The sequence below is a fragment of the Manis javanica genome, chromosome 8, assembly GCF_040802235.1.
Source record: "Manis javanica isolate MJ-LG chromosome 8, MJ_LKY, whole genome shotgun sequence".
Taxonomy (NCBI): Eukaryota; Metazoa; Chordata; class Mammalia; order Pholidota; family Manidae; genus Manis; species Manis javanica.
In genome coordinates this window covers 29,034,267-29,057,767 of record NC_133163.1, presented here as the reverse complement: position 1 = coordinate 29,057,767, position 23,501 = coordinate 29,034,267, and the positions used below count along the sequence as shown (strand labels likewise).

General features: G+C 44.6%; 1 protein-coding gene across 3 annotated transcripts in view; it reads left to right on the top strand.

Annotated features, from left to right (window-relative positions):
* Window positions 1-23,501, top strand: part of RGS6 (regulator of G protein signaling 6) — a 530,176-nt gene that overhangs the window by 346,284 nt on the left and 160,391 nt on the right. For all 3 annotated transcript variants that reach the window (XM_036997960.2, XM_073242184.1, XM_036997925.2), the window contains exon 3: window positions 21,468-21,567. In XM_036997960.2, the coding sequence (XP_036853855.2) occupies window positions 21,468-21,567 (100 nt within the window). The remainder of the gene's footprint in view (window positions 1-21,467; window positions 21,568-23,501) is intronic.

The window sequence follows — 23,501 nt, the reverse complement described above, 5'->3', positions numbered from 1 at the left end:
AAGGAACAAGAAATGATCGTTACCTTCAAAGTCCTTACAAATTAGTAGAAAGATGAAACAGTGAATCAAATAATGAGACCACCAGCCACTTAGTGGTATAAAGTGAGGAGGGAGAGCGCGTCTAAGAGTGATCCCAGGTGAACCAGCAGCCACGCTCAGTGTAGACAGAACACCAAGTTGGAGAAAAAGCAGCATTGTGAGGGCCAGTCCTACACACGTCACACAAGCAAGTGCTCTAAGGGCTGTTGGGAACAAGAGGAAAATGGGTGAGACTTAAGAAGTAACAGAAAGCAGAGACATGTTCAACTTTTCTACTCTCACACAATACATTAAAATCTTACCTGACTGAGAAAAATGTGAGCTCTACACTACACTCACACACATACATTTACTTATTCTTTTAGGTGTTGGAGTTCTTTAATGGAAGTTCTCTTGCTTGCTCACTCTTTCCCTTATAGGCACACTCACATGCACACCCCCACACCACACACAAACATGCACACACCTACAGGCGTAAGCATGCACGCATGCACACATACACACACTCTATGTTGCTCCCTACCATTCATGGTAGGTGAGATCTTGGTGAGGAACAATGAACCAAGTAAAACCTCCCACCATCCCCCGCGCCAGGACTCTAGGGCCCTGGCACTCCAGGCAGCCCAGGCGGCGTGCCAGCAGATGGTGCCTGTTCAGAAGGAATGTTTGTGGAAAACACAGGGGTAACTCCCAAGTGGATGCTTTTCTAAGTAGGCTTAAACTGGCATTAGATATTCAGAAGGTCCTTGTCAGAATTCTTTACATGGAAGGCAAATATCAACTAATAAGCCGCACACATTTTTTTTTCATTTTAGGAAAAGAAGAGGGTCCTGGGGTTATGGGACTCAGGAGAGGTTCATTAAATGTCACTAGCAAGTTGGCAAAAGTTATGGTTTGGAAGCACTTTTTGGAAAGAGCAGACCAAGTGGGGCATCTAAGTGAGCAATCTTGGAAGGCAGGTGGGGACCACCAAGAGGGGAGTGGGCACCTGCAGCACAAAGGAGGGACTGCCAAGCTGAGAAGGAAGGGACATACAGGACTGACCCCAAATGGGGTTTTAAGAACTGCTCTGGGAGGATGTCCCGGGCAGTCTATCTTCTCACCGCTTTCACTGCACAACTCATGGCCCTTCTCTACACAGTGAACTCTGAGGTCCAAGGCCCCTGCATCAGACTTCCCCAGGGATTAAAGACTCCTGCTCAGTGAACTGTCTGTACACCTTGACAGCATCACACACATATTTGTGTTCTCCACAGCACCAGACACAGCAGACGTGCAGCAAATGCTAGTAAAGGACTGATGTAGGCGCACATGTTTCTCTAGCATCAGGACCCTGGATGGAAGTTGCCACTGGGATTCCAATCCAGGACGAGAGTTTTAAACCTTCCTTTCCACTTCTCCCTGCAGTTCTCAGTCAATGAATACACTAAATGCATGTATTAAATGTCCACCATGTGTAACACACAGCTGGTGGGTGTGAGGGTGGCCTGCAGAAGGAGGGACATGTCTGCAAAAAGCAAGCCCTTCTCATCTTCCCTCAGCGAGTCTGTGATGTGGGTGCTCCCCGTTGCACCTCTCCACTGTAAAGAGTAGGCTGCAAATATGAGACAAGTACCTGAGAGCCTGTGTGAGCGCTCACGAGCTGGGGAAAACAGGGCGCCCCAGAAGGAAGAATACCTTCTTAGCATATTTTTCTCTCCTGTATACCAGGGAAGTTGTTGGCAAGTTGAAGAACCAAGGCTTTTGCCACATTCATCTGAGTTTGACTCATCTGCACGGCATTAACTTTTCATATATCTCAGCTAAGTGGGATTTTGAAGTCTGTGTTACTGACAGGATATTTAATTTCAGATCCAGAGAGCTCATAGCTAAAATTAATATTGCACGCTTGTCAGAACGAATTCCAAACCTCTCACAGCAGCCGTGCATGGGACCTAGAGTCTCCTGGCCAGATGGAGGGGACGGGGGTTCCATCTCAGCTTTCAACTGAACACCCGCAGGGATTTTTTTTTTTTTTTCTGAGATGACCTCCTTAAAGTTTTTGCTGTGTCCCTTGGTCCCAGACAAAAGGAGAGTTTCTGTCAGTCTGTACTTTCTCCAAAGCCTGGGGGTCTGCAGGGTGCCTTGAAGCAGGGTTTGCTCTGCCACCAATTAATGAATTTCTCATAGACAAATCAGACAGGGCTGCTGGTCCAGGCAAGCAAGAGCTTTGAGCTGAGACAATCTGGAGGGTCAGTCTGCAGAGAGACATGATCAAGGCAGTCAAGAGGGTCAGGATTCTGCTAGACACAAAGAGAAGGGCTGCCTGGCTGAAAGCAGAGGTCAGGAAGACTCAAGAAAGGGGGTAGGGGTCCACCTGTGTAACTCGGGAGGGGAAATGTGTTCCCAGCCTGGGCCAAATACACCTTTGAAGCCAAAATCAAAGAGAGAAATGAAGTGGGAAAAACCTGTTTATTGCTTACAGCAGTTGTCTACTTCTGCTCGCCCATGTCCCTCACCACCCTGCTGTGAAGACCCCACCAAATCTCTCTGATACAAGTGCATGCTTGCTCCCCATCTCCCTGTAATCACCGATTGATATGGAGATGCACTAAGGCCAGGTGAGAGATTCTGGAAATACTGTGATTTTGCCCACAACCTGTTACATTTTCCATAGTACCTGCCCTGGCTTACTGTGCCAAAGCGCCACCAGGCTTAAAAACATCCTGTTGTTTAAAAAGATTGAGCTGTTTGCCCATCGAGTTAGAAGACTTTCCTTACCAATGGTAGCAGTTTGTCAGAAAAAGTGACCTGGCATTCAGATTTCAAAGCATTCTGGGAAAAAAACAGGAGGCCAACAGGCTGTATTAAGGGGTCTGCTTACAACCTCTGCTTTGCAAGGTGGGGCTACCCACAAAGCTGTTGTTATAGAAGGTTGAATAGAATGAACCTTGTAGAAGATTGTCCAGCAAGGACACCCTACAAGCTGCATGTCTACTTGGTGCTGGGAAGAGGCTGCCCAACCTGGGGCTTCAACGTTCCTTTCAGAACAAGACTCCAAGGTCAAGTGTGTACTGCCCTCTTTGTGGTTCTCATTTTCTCTCTCTCCTTTCTTCCCACTCTTGCTTCCTGCTCTTCTTTCCCTGCTCCTGGGCACTTTCTTGGGAGCAGAGCGCAAGTGCTATCTACCTCGCGCTGGCCTTGAAGACCTCTAAGGCTGTTCACCCCAGGCAGAGGAGAGAAAGGGAAGGTGTGTCCAATTTATTATTGTAACGTATGCACAATTTTGTTTTTCTCCATGGCCTATCCAGATGAATGCTGCTTTCATAGTTCGTGTTTGCAATGTTTTATTCCTTAGGAAAAAAAAAATCCGTTTACAGATATGAAATATTCCCATTAGCTCATCTCTGTAGCATTCCTCGACAATGCAAAGAGTTAAATGATGCATGAAATCACCTGTCAGCCCACGTTAGACAGGACTGTGTTTACATACCCAGAGGTGGCCTGTGAATTACTTGACCAAAGGGACTCAGCTCCCAGTCTGGATAGACATGGTTCAGCCCAAGTTACTTTGGAGGCGCCATTTGCAGCCCCGAGATTCCACTTGGCTGAGGAAACTGACAGACTCTGTGGGCCGATACCAGCACCAGGTCTCCTTGAGAACAACTTGAACTACCCTACCAGCTCCAGATGGCTCGCAAACCACAGTGGGGTTTTGCAGAGTCCTCAAGGCTCTGCCAAAGAAGAGAGAGTTGGTGGTATTTCAGTCCAGGCGGCAGGTTTGTCCTCATGCTGTGAACTCAAGGGTTATTGCTGGGGTTGTAGAGAGTCCATTTAATAGCACCCCAGGTCCCAGCTGAACTTGGAACCAATGAGAGAAGAAGAATGAGGCAGATGAGAATTAAAATATCACCTTTATTTCTGGTCGACCTGCAGGGGAACATAGGGGATGGTGCCACCGGACCTCCTGATTTGGACCCAGGATGGAGGTGCACATCCTCACCCATAAGCCTCACCGTGTGGGGCAGGATCCGGGTCCCGTTCACCCTGCAGCAGGGAGCAGAGATGAGCCATGCTTTCTACAGGCACCAGGCTCCTGAGAAGCAGCAGCCAGGAGCCAGTTCCATGACCCATACTCACCTTGCAGCTGAGACTCTCCCCTCTCCTGGCAAGGTGAAGGTGGGAGCTGCGGGAGAGACAGGGGCACCTCAGCAGGGGCTGGGGGGCAGTGGAGGCCTTCCTCAGGGAAAACAGCATTCCATGTATGTCCTAAGGAGACAAGACAAGCTGTATGTTTGGAGGATAGTCTGTAAGAGATGGACAGGATTTTAGAAGCCTTAGAAATCCTTTCACTGCAGAAGGAAACTGAAGCATGGAGGTGCTAGGGCTCTCCTGGGGTGCCACAGTTGATTAGGGGCAAGGCTGAGTTCTGTGTGGCACTTTGTAGCTTAGCCCCCCACCCCCACCCCATGGTATGAGGAACACCTGGCCCATGGCACAGCAGAGGGCTTTTCACACCAGGCCTCACCAGGGGGGCCACTCCACCTCTTGGTCCATGGGGCACTCCACCCCATCTCATGGCTCACGCCCAGTCCCACCCCCACCTCATCGATCCCCCTTGGGAATAGGACATGCTTAAAAGGTGCCCCATAACTTGACCAATATTTGTAGCAACCGATAATTTAGAAAAATATTTTAATATCATGAAATTGAGTCAAATAAAGGTCTTTGCTGAAGCTTTGTCCCTGAGCTTTTCTGACTCTAAGCAGAGAGTTGGGAACACAGCCGAGCCCTGCCTGAGTCACAGAGCAGGACGGCCTGCTCGGAGAGAGGCCCAGACGGGAGGAGGCCTCACTGGTGTGTCATTGGCAGAATGTATTGCCTCCCAGCCAGATGGGGTTCATTGTCAGGCCTGCTTCTGCAAATGCCCAGGACTCTAGGACTCTAGGTAGTTCTTTGGCTTCTGGATGTCCTCTGGATACTGTCCCCACTGCTGTATTTACCTCATTGACAATTTCTAGTGCTGAAACTGTGTATCTCCCACACACTCACTGCATCCCAGATTTGTGCACTGTCTTTTCTTCAGCTGGTGTTGGGCTTAAGCTCCGAAGTGCTTCGATGTAGGCGCAGCAGAGCACCTACACCACATGCTAGAGACAGCGGGTCAGGGCCATTCCCAATGTGTTCCTTGAAAGCCAGAGCCTTTGCCATCCTCAAGGGCTCTCGTTCCCTCCCTGACACAGGAGCAACTGCTATCTAAATGCCTCCTGGCTGAGGCTTATTTCCAGCTCTGCAAGGTAACAAGTGCACACACACTTCAGACTGCGGAGCCCATCACAGCTCTGCGTCCCAGAATGACCTATATATCGGCCAAGGCTGTTTACCTGTCAGGAGCTATGATCAGATGGAAGTTTTCTCTCTCTCTGCTACACATGCATGATCACCAGGGCAGGCTGTGCAGTTTCTCTCCATCTTGCCAATCCCCTCCCTAAAAGCCTCCATCTCCTGATTTCCCAGGCTCTTCAATATCGTAGGAGAATGTCTGGAGACAGCATGAAATTGGGGTCCAAAAGGAGACCCCTTGGCACAAAAAGGACCTTTTAGAGGGAGCACACCCATATTTTCGATGATTCTGTCCTTCCCCATAGAGTTCAGTGCTGGAAAGCCCCCAAGCCATGCCAGAACCCCACCTCCCTGAGGGCTCATGCGGAACCCCACCTCCCTCCTGGAGGGAATTGGGCTCGGAGGCTGGACAGGTACAGCCCCTCCCAGCTCTTCAAAGAGCTTGAATCTGCCTCATTTGAACCCTGCACTAACCTGCGGAGGAGGCAGGACATGTGGCCCAGAGGTTAGGGGGCCACCCTTCCTCCCTGCTCCTTCCTTACTGCTCCACCCCTTCCCCGTGGAAGCATCACCCACCTTGAAGGCGGGAAGGAAGTGGAGTGCTGATGTGGATTGGCCTGAAATGCCTAGAAACCCAAAGACCGCCCCCTGAGGCACTTGGATTTCAGAGAAATGAGGGACGTCTCCTTAAATGTTTTTTGCAAAAATATGTTCCATGATGGAGCCCATCCGATTCATTCATGAGGAGACAGACCCTCAGAGAGGCGGGGATTCCTTGTGACAAAAGCAAAGTAAGAACCACATGCAGAGAGCCACTCTGAGGGTTTTTGGAAATGCGCTTCACCCCACCCCATCCAGCATCCCCCTCCCTCCTGACCAGTCCACTCCTCTAGGGTCTGGCCATCTCAGGCTTGCCCTGGCTCTGGAGGGGCCTTTTCATCCCTCTTCCACCCACACCCCTTCCCTCCTGCAGCCCCTCACCCGAGCTTTCCCACCTTAGAATTCAAGCCTCAGGTCCACACCTCCTCCCACCCCCACCTCCTGTTGTTCCCAGTCCTCTAGGTGGTCCTGTTCTCTGGGCACCCTGGTGAGAGTCAGCTCATCTGATGGACTAAAGCAGTCTAGGGAGGATTAGGCTGATGGGTTAACAAGGGTCTCTTCCAAGATGGATTGCTTTAGGTTTTAAGATGCAAAAATGACTTCTAGGGACTGGGCCTTAGCTTCTAAGAAGTGCTGCTGGAGCTGGGCAGTCGCAGATCCCGAATCTCTATATAGAAAGGGCCAAGGGCTGCCGTCCTTTCTTGGAAGCTGAATTTGCAGAGCAAGTACACTTCTTACTTGAACTGTGGTTTTATTTACATTGATAGATATTCAGAAGAAGGGACTGATCACTGCCTTGCCAGCCTCTACCCCTGACTCCGAAAGCTTCCACAAGGTCTCTGTTACTTGCATTTCCGCTCACTACAGTCTGTGGATGCCCTCTTAAGTCTGGTGCTAGAAGAGAACTTGATATTCCTAAGTGTGGCCTCATCAGTACAGATAAGGGCCCTATCACCTCCCTCATTAAAGGCACTGTGTTTCTGTTGATGCATTCTAAGTCCAAATTAACTTCTTTTGCTCCCATATTATATTGTAGGTTTCCACTTGACTCACATGCAAATATCTTATATTTGAGCCTCTAAATCGTTTATCTCTCAAACTGTTTGTGTGGTGTTCTACCTATGTATCTATGCCCTAAGTATAGGAGTTTATATATAACCCTTATTACAGATAGTTTTAGGACAAACTGAGGAACACCTCTAACTGTGCATGGCACTCCTCACACCTGACTCTGGAAAATCATGTCTTTCCGATGCTCCTGGTTTTGCATCTGGTTTATGGATCTGGTATTCATGCCCCGCCCTAATGTTGGACATAGTCTTGGCTTTCAGAAAGGCAAAGCTTTGCATATAGTATGTTGTGTGGCTCTCTGGAAATCAGGCAGTATACAAGATGTCAAATTAGTCAGTTTGGCACATGGAACACTGTTTAATCTGGAAATAGTCCTCATCTCCTGAGAGAGAGAGAGAGAAAGAGGGAGTGTGTGTGTGTGTGTGTTTAAGGAGAGGGAGTGGAGGTGGGGAAGAGCATGGGAGGGAGGGGTCATGAGAAGAAGTCCTCTTCATCACCTGTTGAACAGAAAGAGTTGGAAAAATTAATTTCCTTTATCTGTAAAGTCATGAGGAGTGTACTAGTTTTCTAGAGCTGCTCTAACACAGTATTACAGACTTGGTGGCCTAAACAACATAAATTTATTGTCTCAAAAGTTCTGGAGCCTGGAAGTCCAGGATCAAGGTGTCAACAGGGTCAGTTCTTTCTGAGACCATGAGGGAAGGACCTGTTCCAGGCCTCTCTCCTTGGCTTGGTGCTGACTGTTTCCTCCCTGTCTCTTCACGTCATCTTCCCTTTACATGCCTCGGTCCAAATATCCCCTTTATGTAAGAATACAGATTGGATTAGGGCCAACTACTGACCTCATTTTAATATGATTACCTCTGCAAAGACTCTGTGTCCAAATCAGGTCACATTCTGGGCACTGGGGGTGAGGACAGCAATGTGTATGGGCAGACACAATTCAGCCCATACAAAGGGGCTCATGCATTGGAATAAGAATATCACCAATCCAGTAGGGAACTCCTGGGAAGTGGGTAGAACCAGGTTATAGAAGTCAGACCTGAAACATGTGAACTTGCTAATGTTAAGTCAACCCTGGAAACAGTCCCCACCCCACCCCAGTGGTTTACCTCGTAAACACCCCTCTTAAGCCCTGCGGAAAGCCTTTCTGCCTAGGAGGAGGGCAAAAGCACATTTCCTCCCAAATTGTTGTGATTAGTGTTTCAAATCCAGAACTTCTGGAATTGGCATCCCTCCTCTCTACCTCCTGGTTCCTTACAGCCCCTTGACCCACAGGGAGAGAAAGGAGAAGGTCCTTTTAGTTAGAGAAGGGGTACCAGGTGTTCTACTGATGAGGAAATACTCAGAAAGTTCTCAAATCCCTCCCCCTAGGGGCAGGTGCTGTGGGAAGCCAAGGAAACAGGGTTTCTGTTGAGGCTTCAGGAATGTAGGCAAATCACAGGTGCTTGGGTGCTTGGGATTGCAACAATGTAACAATATATCCCCCCTCCCTACTACACCAGGACTCAGTGGTATGGAACAGCTTGTTGATCATAGTCATGGAAGTCCATTAGTTTACAATATGGTATCTGGGTTACCTTTACAGAAATGGATTAAAATATAACTAGCATCCTGAATACACCTATAGTGACCTAATAGTTCCCACTGCAACAGTTCCTGGGTGCTGACTGCCCCCTAGCATTGTAGTAAATATATAAAAGGCATGGCCCTGCTGTACTAGGGCTCAGACCTTTGGAGATCACTCTCCTCTAAGACGACCAGTGTGAAATGAACCTCCACCCTCCAAGAATTCCAAGTGCCATTTGGTTCTTATGTCAGCAATCCAGTCCGGGTTTTCCCATTTTCCGTAACACTACATAAAACCTTTGTCTTGTTCCTCACAGTCACTGTGTGAGTAGACAGTGACATCTCCACTTAAACTTGAAAAGTTATAACTGGCAAGCTGCAGGTGTCCTCCCCACCCCTCCTGTCTCCCCTATTGAGTGGGGGTGCTGAGCCCCTAGTGGTTCATAGGTCCAGCCTCACTGACTGTAGGCTTTACCTGACATTTATTTGGCCTCCTGTTGCAAAAAAGCTGCAGGGAGACTGCAAAAATAAGTGGCTATAAAAGTTGCTTAATCTGGGTGATTAATAGAAGTCATTGGCAGATGACCCTGCCAGTCTCCCAAGGAGCTTGCCATGTTTATTTTCAGATACTGTATTTATCCCACAGGTTTTCAGTATGCAGTTGGCAGTCCATCAAATGCTTCCCAGAGTTGCTCAGTAGCCTTCTTAGTCAGATTAAAATCAGAATGAAATTAGAATTATACATTCTGTATTTAATCTCATTTTTGGGGAAATTTTAAAAAAATTTTTCTTTTACTCTGTGATTTCAGAAACAGGAGGCACAAGACTTGGAAAGAAAAAACACGTTTTCCTAGGTTTGCAAAGCTTGTCCTGCCTCCAGGCAGGTGTGGGCCTCCCCTGGCAAGGTGCTACCTGTGGGCAGAAAAGTCCTGCTGTTTTTCCCACCATCTGGTGGGAATTGGGATATAAGGCAGTAAAAATAAGGCTGCTCTGGGGAACTCAGGGTTAATGCAGATCTTGGTTAATGAAATAATCATTTTTTGCACAGTTGAAAACCTATGCAACATGGGGCCCATTCAGCGGGAAGTGGCTTGAGTGACACCTGTTTGGGAAGCGTGGCTCTCCCATTGCAGCTGCCATTCTCTGAGGTTTCATCAGGGAACTACACAGAAGGGCCGATCACCTTCACCTGAAGGAAGTGGTAGGGGCTTCTGTGGTTACTCATGTGCTTCAGATAGGGGAAAAAATTTAAATCTATTTTGGAGGGGATATTACCATTTACTGAGAGTGACTACCTTTGTGCTGGGCACTGTGTATGCTAAGAGCTTTTGCCTACATTCTCATTTAAATTTTAGAAATAAGCTGCTATTCTTTAAAATTAATAAATGTAGTTCATGGATAGCTATTTAATCCTTCAGTGGCTGAATTAAAGGGAGCAAACAGCCAATTCAGAAAGACCAGTGGGACCTCATGCCTCCTTCCTGGTAAGGAGAGATGCAGGGGGCATTTTGGGGGGCAGGGATGCAATGAGGGGAAGGGCCACACTCTGCAGGTGAAACAGCAGCCTCGGCAATCAGCTACAGACCAGGAAGGGTACTCGGGCACCACTTAGAAATGTGTTCTGGAAACCAGCTGACCCCAGGCTGGCATGTTCAAAAGCAGCATTAGTTATCAGCAGAAAAGGTCAGAGACATGAATCCAAAACAGAATGCTGGCTGCATCCCTCTGGCATCACAAGGTGGGGTTGTCCTGGGCGAGGAGACAGGGGTCACCTGAAGTCAGTGGTGTCACATCACCTTCCTCTTACAGCCTCCTTGGGGACTGTTCCTTTCTTCTGAAGCTCATCTAAAATCCTTACGGGGTCTCCCCACCAAGGGTGAGTGCTGAGGAGGGGACCTTCCTGGCCGGCTTCCCAGCACCCAACATACAGTTTCAGTTATGCTTGGGATAAGTGATGACTTGGCCTTCAGGGCTGTTCAGCCTGATTTTGCCTGTATGCAGCTGGGAGAGGCGGGAAGGACCCACACTGTGATTTGTCTCAGTGGCCCTGCCCCCAGGGGTGACCTGCGCTCACTGGAGCAGTGTGGGACATCAGCATGAACAGCAGTGTAACCAAAGAAGCTGACACCCTGGGAAGAGAAAATGACAGGAGCTGGGGTGGTGGGGCTGCCATCTGAGGGAGCTGGACAGGTCGGAGGGCCGAGGGGCACTGTGCCACAGCCAGCGGGGAGAGGTGGGCAGGCTGGCCCTCAGGATGCAGGGGGGCACCATCGCCAACTCCAGAGAGATGCTTACCACCAAGAAATGGTGCCAGCTTGGCTTCTTCTGAACTTGGGCTGTAGGTGGTTCTGAGCAAAGCAGACAAGGGCGCCAGGGGTGCCCAGTGAGCTGGGAAGACACCCCAAAGCTGAGCGGGCCATCTGCAGGCACCTCTGTGGGAAGAGGTGTGCATAGTGAAAGGGGAGGGGTGTGGGGATGTCCGGACCTCAGATGCAGACCCACTTTTTCTTGTTGACCCTTTAAGGCTCCTTGAGGCTTTCTGGCTTTTCCAATTGCTGAGGAAATTCATTTTCACCCTCTGTGTTCCATCATTCTGCTCCCAGAAACTCCAGGAGACTGTGAAGGGATCTGTCACTGCCCTGAAATACCTTGTCAGGGATGGCTATCTCCTCTCTTCTCTATTGCCATCAATGCCACCGGACTACAGGGGGCCAGGGATGCTGCAGAGATGAGAACTGTCTCTCCCCTCCAGAAAGTGACCTTTCAGAGGAAAAGAAGCAGAACTTCAGTAATAGAATGGAATGAGCCCCCAGTGGGGGCATATGGGGCTCATAGTTGGGACAGAGGGAGAAACACTTTACTCTGGTTCTTGCTTCACATCCTTGGAATGGTAAAAGGGAGTGAAAAAAAGATAAATATTCATAATACATATGTGTGCACACACCGGAAATGTCAAGGGGTATCTCCTAAAGGGGAAGCTTTAGGGCAGGGCCCGGAAGTGTAGTGAGGATATGGGCGGGTTTGCAGTGGGTGGATGAAATGCAAGACAGAAAGCAGGGATTGGGACCAGAAACAGAAAAGGTTTGGGGACTTGATGCTGGAAAGGTGATATGATGCCAATAACAGAGGACTGTGAATTCCATAATAGGAAACTTGGCATTTACTTTGTATCACTAGGGAGCCACAGCAAGTTTCAGAGGAGGCAATAATTTATATAAATTATTCCCAGCCCTAAAATTCTCTCCAGTTGCCCATTTAGCTGTTCAGTTTGGAGTAGGGGGAGGTGTTGAGGAAGAGTCAGAAAGGGAGTGAGCTGGAAAGGGTGAGTGATTCCAGAATCCAGGATACCCCAGGGGGAGCAGAGAGTGGGCTAGGTCTCCTGTTCCTTGCTCCTTCCCAGGAGGAAAATTTTGTAGCAATGTTCCAGGACATTGGATGGGCCAGTTTTTCTTTGTAAACAAAGGTATTGAGCTCTCTCTAGCAGTAAGAGGGAGGTGATATACATGTTAAAACTAGAATATTTCTGTAGAAACTTAATATAAAAGACCTCACATTCAAACTCAGGCAGTCTGCTCCAGATCTGGCTCTGACCTAATAATTTGGGCTCTGCTGCCATGTGGTATTCCCTGTACCTTTCTCCCAGGTGGGCTAGGTTGAAGAATGTGGCAAGGTAAAATTTGACATGGGAAATAAAAAAGGCTATTTGTCTTTCCCTGAGTAGACTGTGGTGTTGGAGTTAATTCATGGGCTATGGTGACCCATTTGGGGAACTCTGAACCCCCCATCTAATTGGTCCCAGGTAGACCAAAATCTGAAGCAATTACTTTGGGTTATAGATGGACATCTTCCCTGTCATCATCCCTGCCATCTCTCCCTAGCAGACTGCCCCAGTTCCTGGTTGACCATTGGTTTGGCTGTTAAGCTATTCAGATGGAACAGAGAGCAGTGGAATGTAGGGAAATCCACCCGCTTCCTCCTCCGGAGGAGAAAGTACTGCTGTGTTTTGCAAACAATGCAGAATACTGATTTTCCAAACATGTCCACATGAGTAGGGGGTCACTATATGTACTAGTTTTCTATTGCTGATGTAATACACTACCACAAGTTTGATGGCCTCACACAATATAAACTTATTATCTCACATGAATCTGAAGGCTCTAGGGGACAGTGTGTTCCCTTGCCTTTTCCAGCTTTTAGAGGTCACCCACATTCCTTGGCTTGTGGCTCCTCCCTCTATCCTCAAAACCAGCAAGTTCCCATCTCTATGACACTTTTTCTGTGGTCACTCTAACTGACCGCAGCTGGGAGAAGTCCTCATCTTCCAAGGAGTCTTGTGATTAGATTGAGCCCATCTAGATAACCCAGGATAATCGCCACCCTTCTCAAAGTCCTTAACCTTAATCGTTAATCCTTGACATGAGCATGTGGACATCTTTTGGCCGGGGGGACGTTTTCTTGCCTTCCATACTGTGTGTTATGCTTATAAGCATAGGATGTGGCCGCATCTTCTGCGTCTTTCTCACCCAGCTAGAGCCTTGGTGACCCAAGGCCTGCCCGGGAGCCACCCTGGCAGCTGGTGCAGTGATCCAGGGAGCCAGATCTGGAGCAGACTGCCTGAGTTTGATGCCACCAATCTCATTATTCAATAGTCTCATTTGGCCTTGAACAATTGACACGTGTTTATCTGTAAAAGGAGGGATGGGATGAGAAACAGATGACACTCAAATGAGGGTAATTTGAAGAGATTATAAAATAAAGGGATTTTAGGTCCTCTGACGTTGAGAGAATGTTTCATTGCTAAGTGTCCATTTTTCTCATTTGCATTGTAGCTGCTGGCCTTCTGTAGGCAGAGATTCCTTATTCCAGAGCTTGCCCAAAGGACCTGCTCTGGTCATATTTCCAAGTAAACAATAGATTCTTATACAAGAGGGATGCTGCCCTCTAAGATCTAGCTATTCCAGCCAAGCTCAGGAAAGTCGTTTCCCCTGAAGTATTATCAACAAACCACTGTGTTTGTTCATTGACCTAGAACATCATTCTTGCCTGCTTTTCTCTCAAATTAAATGGGGAAAAATGTTTTATGTAAAAGTAATTTATAAAGCACTGCATATGGTAATATTAAAACCATAAAAATGAGCATCCAGGAGACAAAACAAATGACACTGCTTCATCCTTCTGCCCTGGCACTGCTCCTAGGTAATGTCAGGCATGATACATTGGGGAATAGGCTCCCAGCTCAGCTGGTACTTGGGGGCCTGTGGAGCACCTGCTTCAACATTGTTGCTAAGGCTCATGGAATCTTGAGGTTTCCATTTAACCCATTTCTAAAGCAGAATAATCTTAAAAATGTAAAGACTATGTTTACTTTAAATTGTAGGTATCATCATCCCTAAGATCCAAATATATTGAAATAGCATCCCAGTCAGGCTGGAACCCAATATAAAATTCTTTCAGAATATAGCACTCAAGGTATGGAAGCAAACTAAGTGTGCATTGAATGAATGGTTAAAGATGTGGTGTATGTATATGTACACAGGAATACTAGTCAGTCATAAAAAGAATGAAATGTTGCCATTTGTAACGACTTGGATGGACATAGAAGGTATTACACTAAGTGAAATAAGTCAGAGAAAGAGAATCACTTACATGTAGAATGTAAAAAACAAAACAAACAAATAAACACAACAAAGCAGAAATAGACTCATAGATATAGAGAACAAACTGATAGTCACCAGAGGGGGAGGTAAGGGGGCTGGACAAAATAGGTGAAGGGATTAAAAGGCACAATCTTCCAGTTATAAAATAAACAAGACATAGGGATATAATGTACAGCATAAGGAATATATTGTGCCAATAACATTGTGACAACTTTGTATGGTGACAGATGTAACTAGACATGTGTAACCATTTCATTATGTATATAAATATCCCATCACTATATTGTATGTTTGAAACACATTGTATCACAATTGTTCTTCAATAAAAAAGGAGATTATAGCACTCATGTCATTCATTCACTCATTTACTGATGCATTCATTCAGTAATTATGTATTGAGCACCTACTGTTTAATCCTACTCCTAGGATTAAATGGTGAGCAAAACAGTATGGGAGATGCAAGTACAAATTAGCAATAATTGACTGAAAATTCAGAAAAGACTGAAGGTCCTATAAGAGCTTATAGCAGAATAAGAACTGAGAAACCATAGACCAATTTTAAGCAGGGTTGTTAAATGATCAAATTGTTCCTTTAAGAGTATCACACAGACTGCAGTGTGGAGAACAAATCGGCGAGGACCTGGCCCTCCAACATCCTTTATGAATGTTCTGTTATACAGGGTCTTTGTGGCAGTGTCATTTGGTTAACCCGACCCCGTTTCCATTCTCTACTTCCCATGCTTTCATGCAGTGTAGAAGCTGGAAAAGCTAAACACTGTCTTCGCAGCTTCCTTTGCAATTTACATGTAACCTGTGACCCTGTTCCAGCCATGAGACTAAAGCGGAGATCTCTTAGGATCTTCTGGGAAGGAACATGCTTTTCCAGATAAAAGGAACAAATACAGCTCTACTTTCCCTGCCACTTTTCTTTAATGAAGAAGTGACCCTGATAGATGGGGCAACTATTGGGCCACCATAAGGGGAAGGCCGACATGGTGATGCCTAGAGCTGAGAACCTGCAATAATGCCAGAGCCACCCACTAACAGATTGCTTGTTAGGTTAAAAAAATAATCCCCCACATTTGGAGGCTGGATTTTTTATTTTACTTTCTATCAAAAGCATTTTAGACTGATACACTGATTCAAAAGTAAGTTTAACTGGAAACAAATTAGCAGGCATTTCAACCATTGTGACCACTAGCCCAAAAAAATCTCCGAATTCCTCTCCTGCTATTGAAATCACAGTCTTTTGAATGAGATGGTGGGAAAGGGAGGGAGGCTTGATGGCTCCCCTTCCAAGGACCCCTGAAAGGTGTTACTTAGTGCTTCCCCGTCCTGCTTCTTTGGACCCCATACTTGGCTCCACTGTCCCCAACAGATCCTTAACTGTGAGCCTACTCCCTGAATCTTTCTGAAAGTGATTATGAAATTTATATATGAAGTGAGACAGATTCTTTTACCTACTTTTGTAATGGAAAAAATTAAAACAGTGCCTAGCAGGTGCTCAGTACATGTCTCTAAACCAATAAGTGAAGCTGAGTCTGTTTTAAAGTTGAGAATAACATTGTGCTGTGTTTTTAAAAATAAAAATGAAAAACCGCCTGATCTTATGGAACACATATGGGACAGAGCATGCTCAGTGAAGCTGGCACATTCTGGGTTCAGAAATATGATTATCATTTGTCAGCTCTGATTCTTGCCTCTGGGCTAAGATGGTTCCAAGGAGTCATTTTCAGTCATTCACGGAAACCAAAACAGAAGGGGTCTTTAATGAAAGATAGGAGCTCAAGTGACGGTCATTAGTAAGTAGCTAGAAATAGGCAATTGATGGCAAAGTTAAGCTGAAACGCTTCAATAAAGATCCTCATTGCCTGAGGCATACTCTGCCTTTGCTGAAGTTGTATTATTTTTTTTTTAATAATGGCAACAAAGTTTGCCTATTCTTCAAGTTTTTTAATCTTCCCCTGAGGAAAAATTAAAGGAGTTAAACAAATAGTTAATTGGATAATTAAGTTTCACAAAAAACGAATGTTGGCTTTGTCCTTTCTGGTAGGAATGCTGTCTGTATAAGCAGAGAAGGGCAGGCATGGGCTCTGGTCCGCAAGGAGCAGTGTCAGGGGCTTCTTTAGATTATGTTTCTGTCTGGCTTCTGATGCCATTTGTCCATAATTACTTCCCAAAACATCAAAACTCCCTGGTCCTGCTCAGCACCCTTCCCTCATCTTGCACCTCTTAGCACAGGGAAGCGTTCTGCATGGATCCACCTGGCAGACGGACAACACGGAGAATGAGAACCCAGAGGCCTGATTGCCTGTCCTGTCCTCTCCTTGCAGATACAGCTTTGGATTTGTCAAATCAGAAAAGTCTGTCATGTGTTATAATTAGAAATCTTTCTTTAGCAACCAGGCCAATCACTGTAGAGAGGAGGAAAGTGAAGTCCAGAGACGATAGGAAGTTGTCCAAGGTCAACACAGCAAGTCAGTGAAGCTGAGGGTGGCATCTCTCTTGGGCCTCTGACAGTGTCCTTCCTACTGTCCTGCTGCAGCTTCAGTTTATAAAAAGAGGACCACTTCTTACACCCCATGGCTATTGCCATGAATTATACCTACTGTGTCATAATATTCCTCATTTTAAAGAAAACCTTCCTGTTATATAATGGTTTCCCATTTTCCTGCTACTTGGAAGAATGTTTTACCTGTATGTCAACACTGAGCTTTGAGGTCCTTGGAGAAGGATATTTTGGTCGTTGGGACCCATCCAGGCAGAACCAGCCAAGTGGTTTCCCTGCATCGTTTGGCTGTCAGATAAGGGCCACCTGCTTGTTGATTGGCACGGGAAACAGATCCAGCGTGCTCCCTGCATGCTCCCTGATGGCACAGGCCTTCATATTAAAGGATGTCGGGGAATTGGTGTTGCTCCTCTTTAGGAACAAGAGGTGTCTAAAGTTAAATGGGACTGAACAATCAAGAAAATGTAAGTGTATCCCTTCCTATTTCCCCATTCCCAACCAAGAGCTGTGATGTACCAGCAGAAGATAAATCCAACGAAGCCATGGGACAAAGAGAGAGAATGCTAAGCAGTGAGATGGCAGCAGGCATTGGGCCAAACAAATCCTGAGATGGGTGATAATTTATAACAGATAACAAATCTGTTTATCTGATTTATTTATTCTGTTTCCTTGTGTACCTCCTTAGGACTGAGCTAAACCTACCCTTCATTGCAAACAGTACTAAGTGCCATGCATTTAAAAAGCATGTCAGCAGGTTCTATTTGAGGATAAATAGAGGAATCTTAGATCTGATAGCAGAGCTTGGGCACTGGAGTCAGTGAGAATGAGTAAGAATCCTGGCTTTGCCATTTACTAGTCCTGTGTCTTCGGATAAATCACTTAACTTTCTTTTCTGAGCCTCAATTTCAACATCTCTATTAGGTAATTTTTTAAACTGATAAATAAATAATTAAAATATTGAGAATGGTATTGATCATAATGTGGATTTTCTGAAAATGTTTGTCATTATAATTTATATAAGCTCCTGGGAGCCCACTTTTGATTGTTTGGTAGCTCTGTACTCAGCATTTCTCCAGAAACCATAACAAAAACCTTCAGAGACAGCATTACTGGCTGATGTTGTTCTGGACAGTGCTCCAGAATCAAACTCAGCTATCACAAATTTGCCTAGAACAACAATAGAATGGATCATGGAGGAATATAGACCTTAAGAATTTTTAAGTATATAGTGGATGTTGCAGGTGGAATTTCTGCGTTCTTCAAAAGAGTTGCATTCTAGGATACTCCACCTCTAAGATCCATTGATTCTTATTACCAAGCATTTATTGTGGCTTCAGCAGTTTTTGATAAATGTAATTCTTTTTCAGAGCCCTGTTATAGCAGTCAGCACAATTTTGCTGCATAGAAAACTACTCCAAACTCAGTGGCATTCAATAATAAGTGTTTGATTCTCATTAATGAGTCTGCAGGTCAGCTGGAGTTTGACTGATCTAGCTATGGGTTGGGTCTCTCTTGCTCCAGTTGTCTCATCCCTTCCTTGGAACCACAACTACCCAAGGTGAGAGGGCAAGAGAAGAGGGTAGCCATCATTGAGAGTCTGTGCTCACATCAAGTTCAGTATCATCCCTTTAGCCAGGCAAGTCACATGGCCACACTCAGAGGTCAAAGGGCAGACTCTCTGTCCACCATGAGGCCAGATCACGGACTTGGGTGTATATTACCTTTCAGAGGAGACAAGCACCAGGAATGATGAAATGTCCTTCTACACCAATGATGTAACTTGTTATTGGAATGTAATGCCCTCTCTGGTCTGTTAAGGGGATTGTCATTTTGTTTCCTATAACCTCTGATGAGTGGTATACCTCTTGGTACACTGTGAGTCAACATAAGAATATAGGTCTTCCTCTTTAATAAATAAGCCCTTTAGGATTCAATAGTTGGATGAAGTTACTAAGCAGAGCAGAGGAGAAAGGAATCATGGGGATTTCCTCTGCACGGTGCCTCTTTAAATCAAGCTCATATCAGCAGAGACTGGAAGTTATTACCAGCTAATGACAAGTCAAGGATCTCACTTAATTGAAATATTGGCTTTCCTCCAATTCCCAATGATTTCCAGGAATCCCATAGAAAACAGCAATGTAACTGATACTTCTGGTTTCAGATAGCACACTAGATCAGAAGCATAGATTACTCCAAAAATATGATTTTTATTTCGAGGAATAACTGTCTTTGACTATTGTGGGGAAGTTGGGGTTCCTATGGCCAGGATCCTCACTGAATTTAATTCACCTGATGATGTAACTAGCCTGTTGCTACCTTTAGGCAATAAGCTATTATTGCACTATATAGAGAGCTTGGCCCAGTGCTCTGGGCGGAGGCAGAGATGATAGTGCTCGACCTACTGCCAGAGAACAAGCCGGGTAATAAACCCTTTCACCCCAAAGAATGTTTTGCTGTCAATTTCTTTGGTCACACTGAATCCATAGTGAACTTGCCCAGGGCTGAAACCCATTGGCAAGACAACTATCAATAAGTAATACTAAAATTAAATTCTTAGGTTTAGTTTAGAGAACAGAAGGGGGACAGTAGCTAAGATTATTAACATGAATGTGATGAAAATCCTTCTCACACTGTCATTTAACAGAATGCAGATCTTCACAAATGGCCCTTTTACCGAGCATGATATATTCATCCACTGCTTGAGGCACCGGGAGCTTAGGATTCTTTCTCACTATCAGCACTTCTCAGAGAAGCCCAGAAATTTCCAGGAAAGAATGTCTTCTCTGCTTGGCCATTTTTCTGAGAATCTTACTGGGAGGCAGAGCAGCCCAGGAGGGGTTAGAAGTCTGAGCTCTGGAGTCTGCAGCTGGGTTCAAACTTGGATCCATGACTGGGCAGCTGTGTGACCTTGGGGAGGTTATGTAACCTCTGTGGTGGTCATCGATGCTGCTCACAGATGGTCAGTTACCCTCTCCGCCTGGCATCCAGAAGACTGAACCCCCTGACTCCTTTGCGGTTGGATAGTTGCATGTGACAAGTTCTGGCCAAAGAATTGTGAGCAAATGTGTTACATGAACTTATGGAATATAACACTGAGTAGTCAGTGTGAGATTTTCCAGAAATCTCTCTTGTCACTCTGGCAAGTGACCATCAACATACAAGACAGTGGCTGCTCCATAAGCCTGGGTCCCAGAATAGCTACAGTGACCAGAGTGGCCCTGTTGACCTGCAATAAACTTGAACTTGTAAAATGAGAGAGAAATAAACTTGGTTGTACTAAGCGACTGAGATTTCGAGGGTTATTTGTTACCACAACTTAACCTAGTCTACCCTGATTGATATACCTCACTAAATCTTAGTTTCTGTATCTGAAAAATGAGGATAATAGTGGATAATAGCTTATGAAGTCACCATGAAGATTAAATGGGATAATATTTGTACAATACTTAGAATGATACTCAGCATATAAAAATTCTTAACATGTTTTGGCTCTTGTATAGTATTATTATTGAGTTATGCCATATCAAAACTTTGTCTCTTAACAAGTTATCTGTTTCTCTCAAACAAGTTGTTAATCATGTGACTTTGAGAAACCAACCTTAAATTGCAATACTAGTATGTTGAACCAAATGAGTTGCAGCTTTAAATTTCTAGGCTTTAAAAAATTATGTGAAAAAAAATTATGTGAATCTATTACAGAAGCACTCAGAGAATCCATCTGGTGTTTCATAGATACTCAATTGCTTAGGGGAACAAAATGTGTGATAAAATTAAACATTATTTCCTGCCTTTTTCCATTACTGCTCCATGCAACTCCCCAAACAAAAAAATCTATGGCCTTGTTAAAGATTGTTCTGTATCCTATTCTGAAGATTTCTGCCCAGGAAATTACATGTGGCTTGCAAATTTTTAGCTACAGATTGGTTTCCCAGTTTAGGCACCTGCATTGTCAATCTTCCGTCTCCTTCTCTGTTCTGTTTTCAATATATGTACATAGTATCCTGTTCCATCAGTAAGATTTCACCTGGCTCCAGGCCACATCCCACCATGTTCTTTCTCCCAATAATGTGGTCTTCCTTCATTCAAAGAGAGAGGATCCTGTCCTTGGTTCACTTCAGTCCTGGTTCAGGGTGACTCCCCTCACACCACTGGTCCCACCACAGAGACCCATCCTCCAACTTCTTTAGAGCAGAACTTTCCATGTCTTCATATACAGTCTTATCTTAATCCCACATGACTCAGGCTGGGTCCTCTGATCCCAAAGGCAGCCCTCCCTGTACTTCCTAACAGCAGTATGGTACCATATTAGGCCGAACTATAGGAAATTGCCATTTGGGGGGATGGAATATGGCAGTTTCCTCTGGGTCAACCTATATATAAACCCAGATTTGGAAAGAGGAGGAATTTCATCACGTACAGAAAGAATTACGTGTTGGATTTCTTCAGGAATCCTAAGTATTTTCCCCTCCTTACCTTGTTGAACTAGGTGTTTGTTCTTATAGACCATGCTTTGTGCTCTTGTGTATAATCAATCCTCTGACCTCCACACCCCCAGCACCTAGTCTATTGCAGACTATGTTTATTGGCTGACTAAGGAGGTGGGGGCTTTTCCTGATAGGTACTGTTGGCAATTTGTACAAGTGCCATTTACTATCACTTTGCAGAAGAAGATGACATTTCTTCCCTTTATCCTCTTTCAGATTGAGGACATCATTACAAAGATGCAAGATGACAAGACAGGAGGTGTGCCCATCAGAACAGTCAAGAGCTTCCTCTCCAAAATCCCCAGTGTTGTCACAGGTAAAGGTTCTCCTTATAAGGTATTGGTGGCAACGGAAAAAGGCTTCTGAAGAGTTGTATAGCCTCAGTTGTGCCCAGGGAGGTGTCTAGGAATTTGTGAATAGTAAAGATGATGTTCAGTGTGCTTCCTAATTAAAGCAGAGTTCTAGTCCTGGTTTCCAGGAAGAAAGTACTCTTTACCAATCATTAAGAATGGCCTTACACTGACCAGCCCTTAAGTATCGGTTGAGACTTCTGGAAGGGAGCAATCTCATTAATAAGCTGGCTAGCCCATCAGCAGCTTGGCCTATGGGATGTACACAAGCACAGAAATACTAAAATTACTTCTGTTTTAAACAAGATTTTTGTAAGATGTATGTCTTAGATTCAATTTCTGCAAATGCTTTTATTTTAAGTATTTTAACTCACTATACTTGAACTCCTGAAAGAGGTGCTTTTAAAATATTTTTGTGCATTTCTACTTTGGGGTTTTGTGTGTTTTATGTGCTCAAACATTTCTTTAAAAATTAATCATGAAATTACCAAACACATGGATATCGTTTCAAAAATAATAAAATAGGTCGCATGTACCTACCAACCTTGCTTCACAATAACTTCGCATCGGTGTCCTAGAGCCGCTTATGGGCCCACTGGTTGGCATCTTCCTCCACGTCTCCCAGAGGTAACCACCATCTACTTCTATAACAATCAATTTGTTGCTTTTCTGCATAGTTTTTCCACATAGACATGTATCCCTTACTATCTAAACAAAAAAACAAGTACATTAAGATAAAAATTTAGGTGATCCTCTCATTATCAAAATCTGCCTATTTGCTGCCCAAATCTTGAGAACCAAAAGGACTCATTTTCTATCATATATCAATAGAATAGCTAATATTAAAAAAAAAAACAATGATAATACCAAGTGCTGGTGAAGCTATGGAGCAACTGGAACTCTCACACATTGTTGGTAGGAAAGAAAAATGATGTATCTTCTCTAGAAATTCCTTATAAAGTTAAGCATATGCTTAACCTATGACTCAGCAATCCCACCCCTAGCTATGTATCCAAGGGAAACAAAAACTTGCATTCAGACAAAAACATATAAGTATTTTAACAATTTTATTTGTAATCTCCAAAGACTGGAACCAACACAAATATCCTTTAGAGGGTGAATGAATAAACAAACTACTGTAGACCCTTATTCAGCAAGAAAAGGGAGTGAACTCTCAATACATGTACCAAAGTCATTTTTCTGAATGAAAGAAGCCAGTCTCAAAAGGTTGCATACTATATGATTCCATTTATATGAGATTCAAAAAAAACTAAAGTGATGGAGAAACAGATTGGTGGTTGTCAGGGACTGGGAGTTGGGGGAGAGTATGACTGTAAAGGAATTGTATGAGGGAATTTTATAAGGTTATGACAGGATTATTCTGTGTCCTGATTGTGGTAGTGGTGGTGACATGAATTTATACACAGGTCAAAATTCGTAGAGCAGCACACCAAAAAAAAGAAAAAGGGTTAATATGACTGTGTGTTACCATAAAATATAAATACACTCATTTGAGGTTCCCCTAAGTGTCCCAAATCATTATTCAGTCTGTCACTATTTGAACTCAGGTACCAAACAGATCTGGATAACAAAGGATGCTTGTGTCATTAATGTGCTCTGATTTTGAAATTTATGTAAGTGGAATTATACTACAATATTGGCTTTGATGTGTTATATTTTTTAAATACATTTCTGAATTTTTGCTTCTTAAAGTGTGGTTTAAGATTTTTCACATCCATTTTCATGGGCAAGATTGATCTGTTGTTTTTCTTACTTACCCTTCTCACTGGTTTGGGTTTCAGATTTATGCTAGACTCAGAAGATGAACCTTGAGTGTCTCTTTTTTGGGTAGCAGTGTGTTGTTCTGTGAAAATATTTTTCTCTTTAATCTAGCTTACAG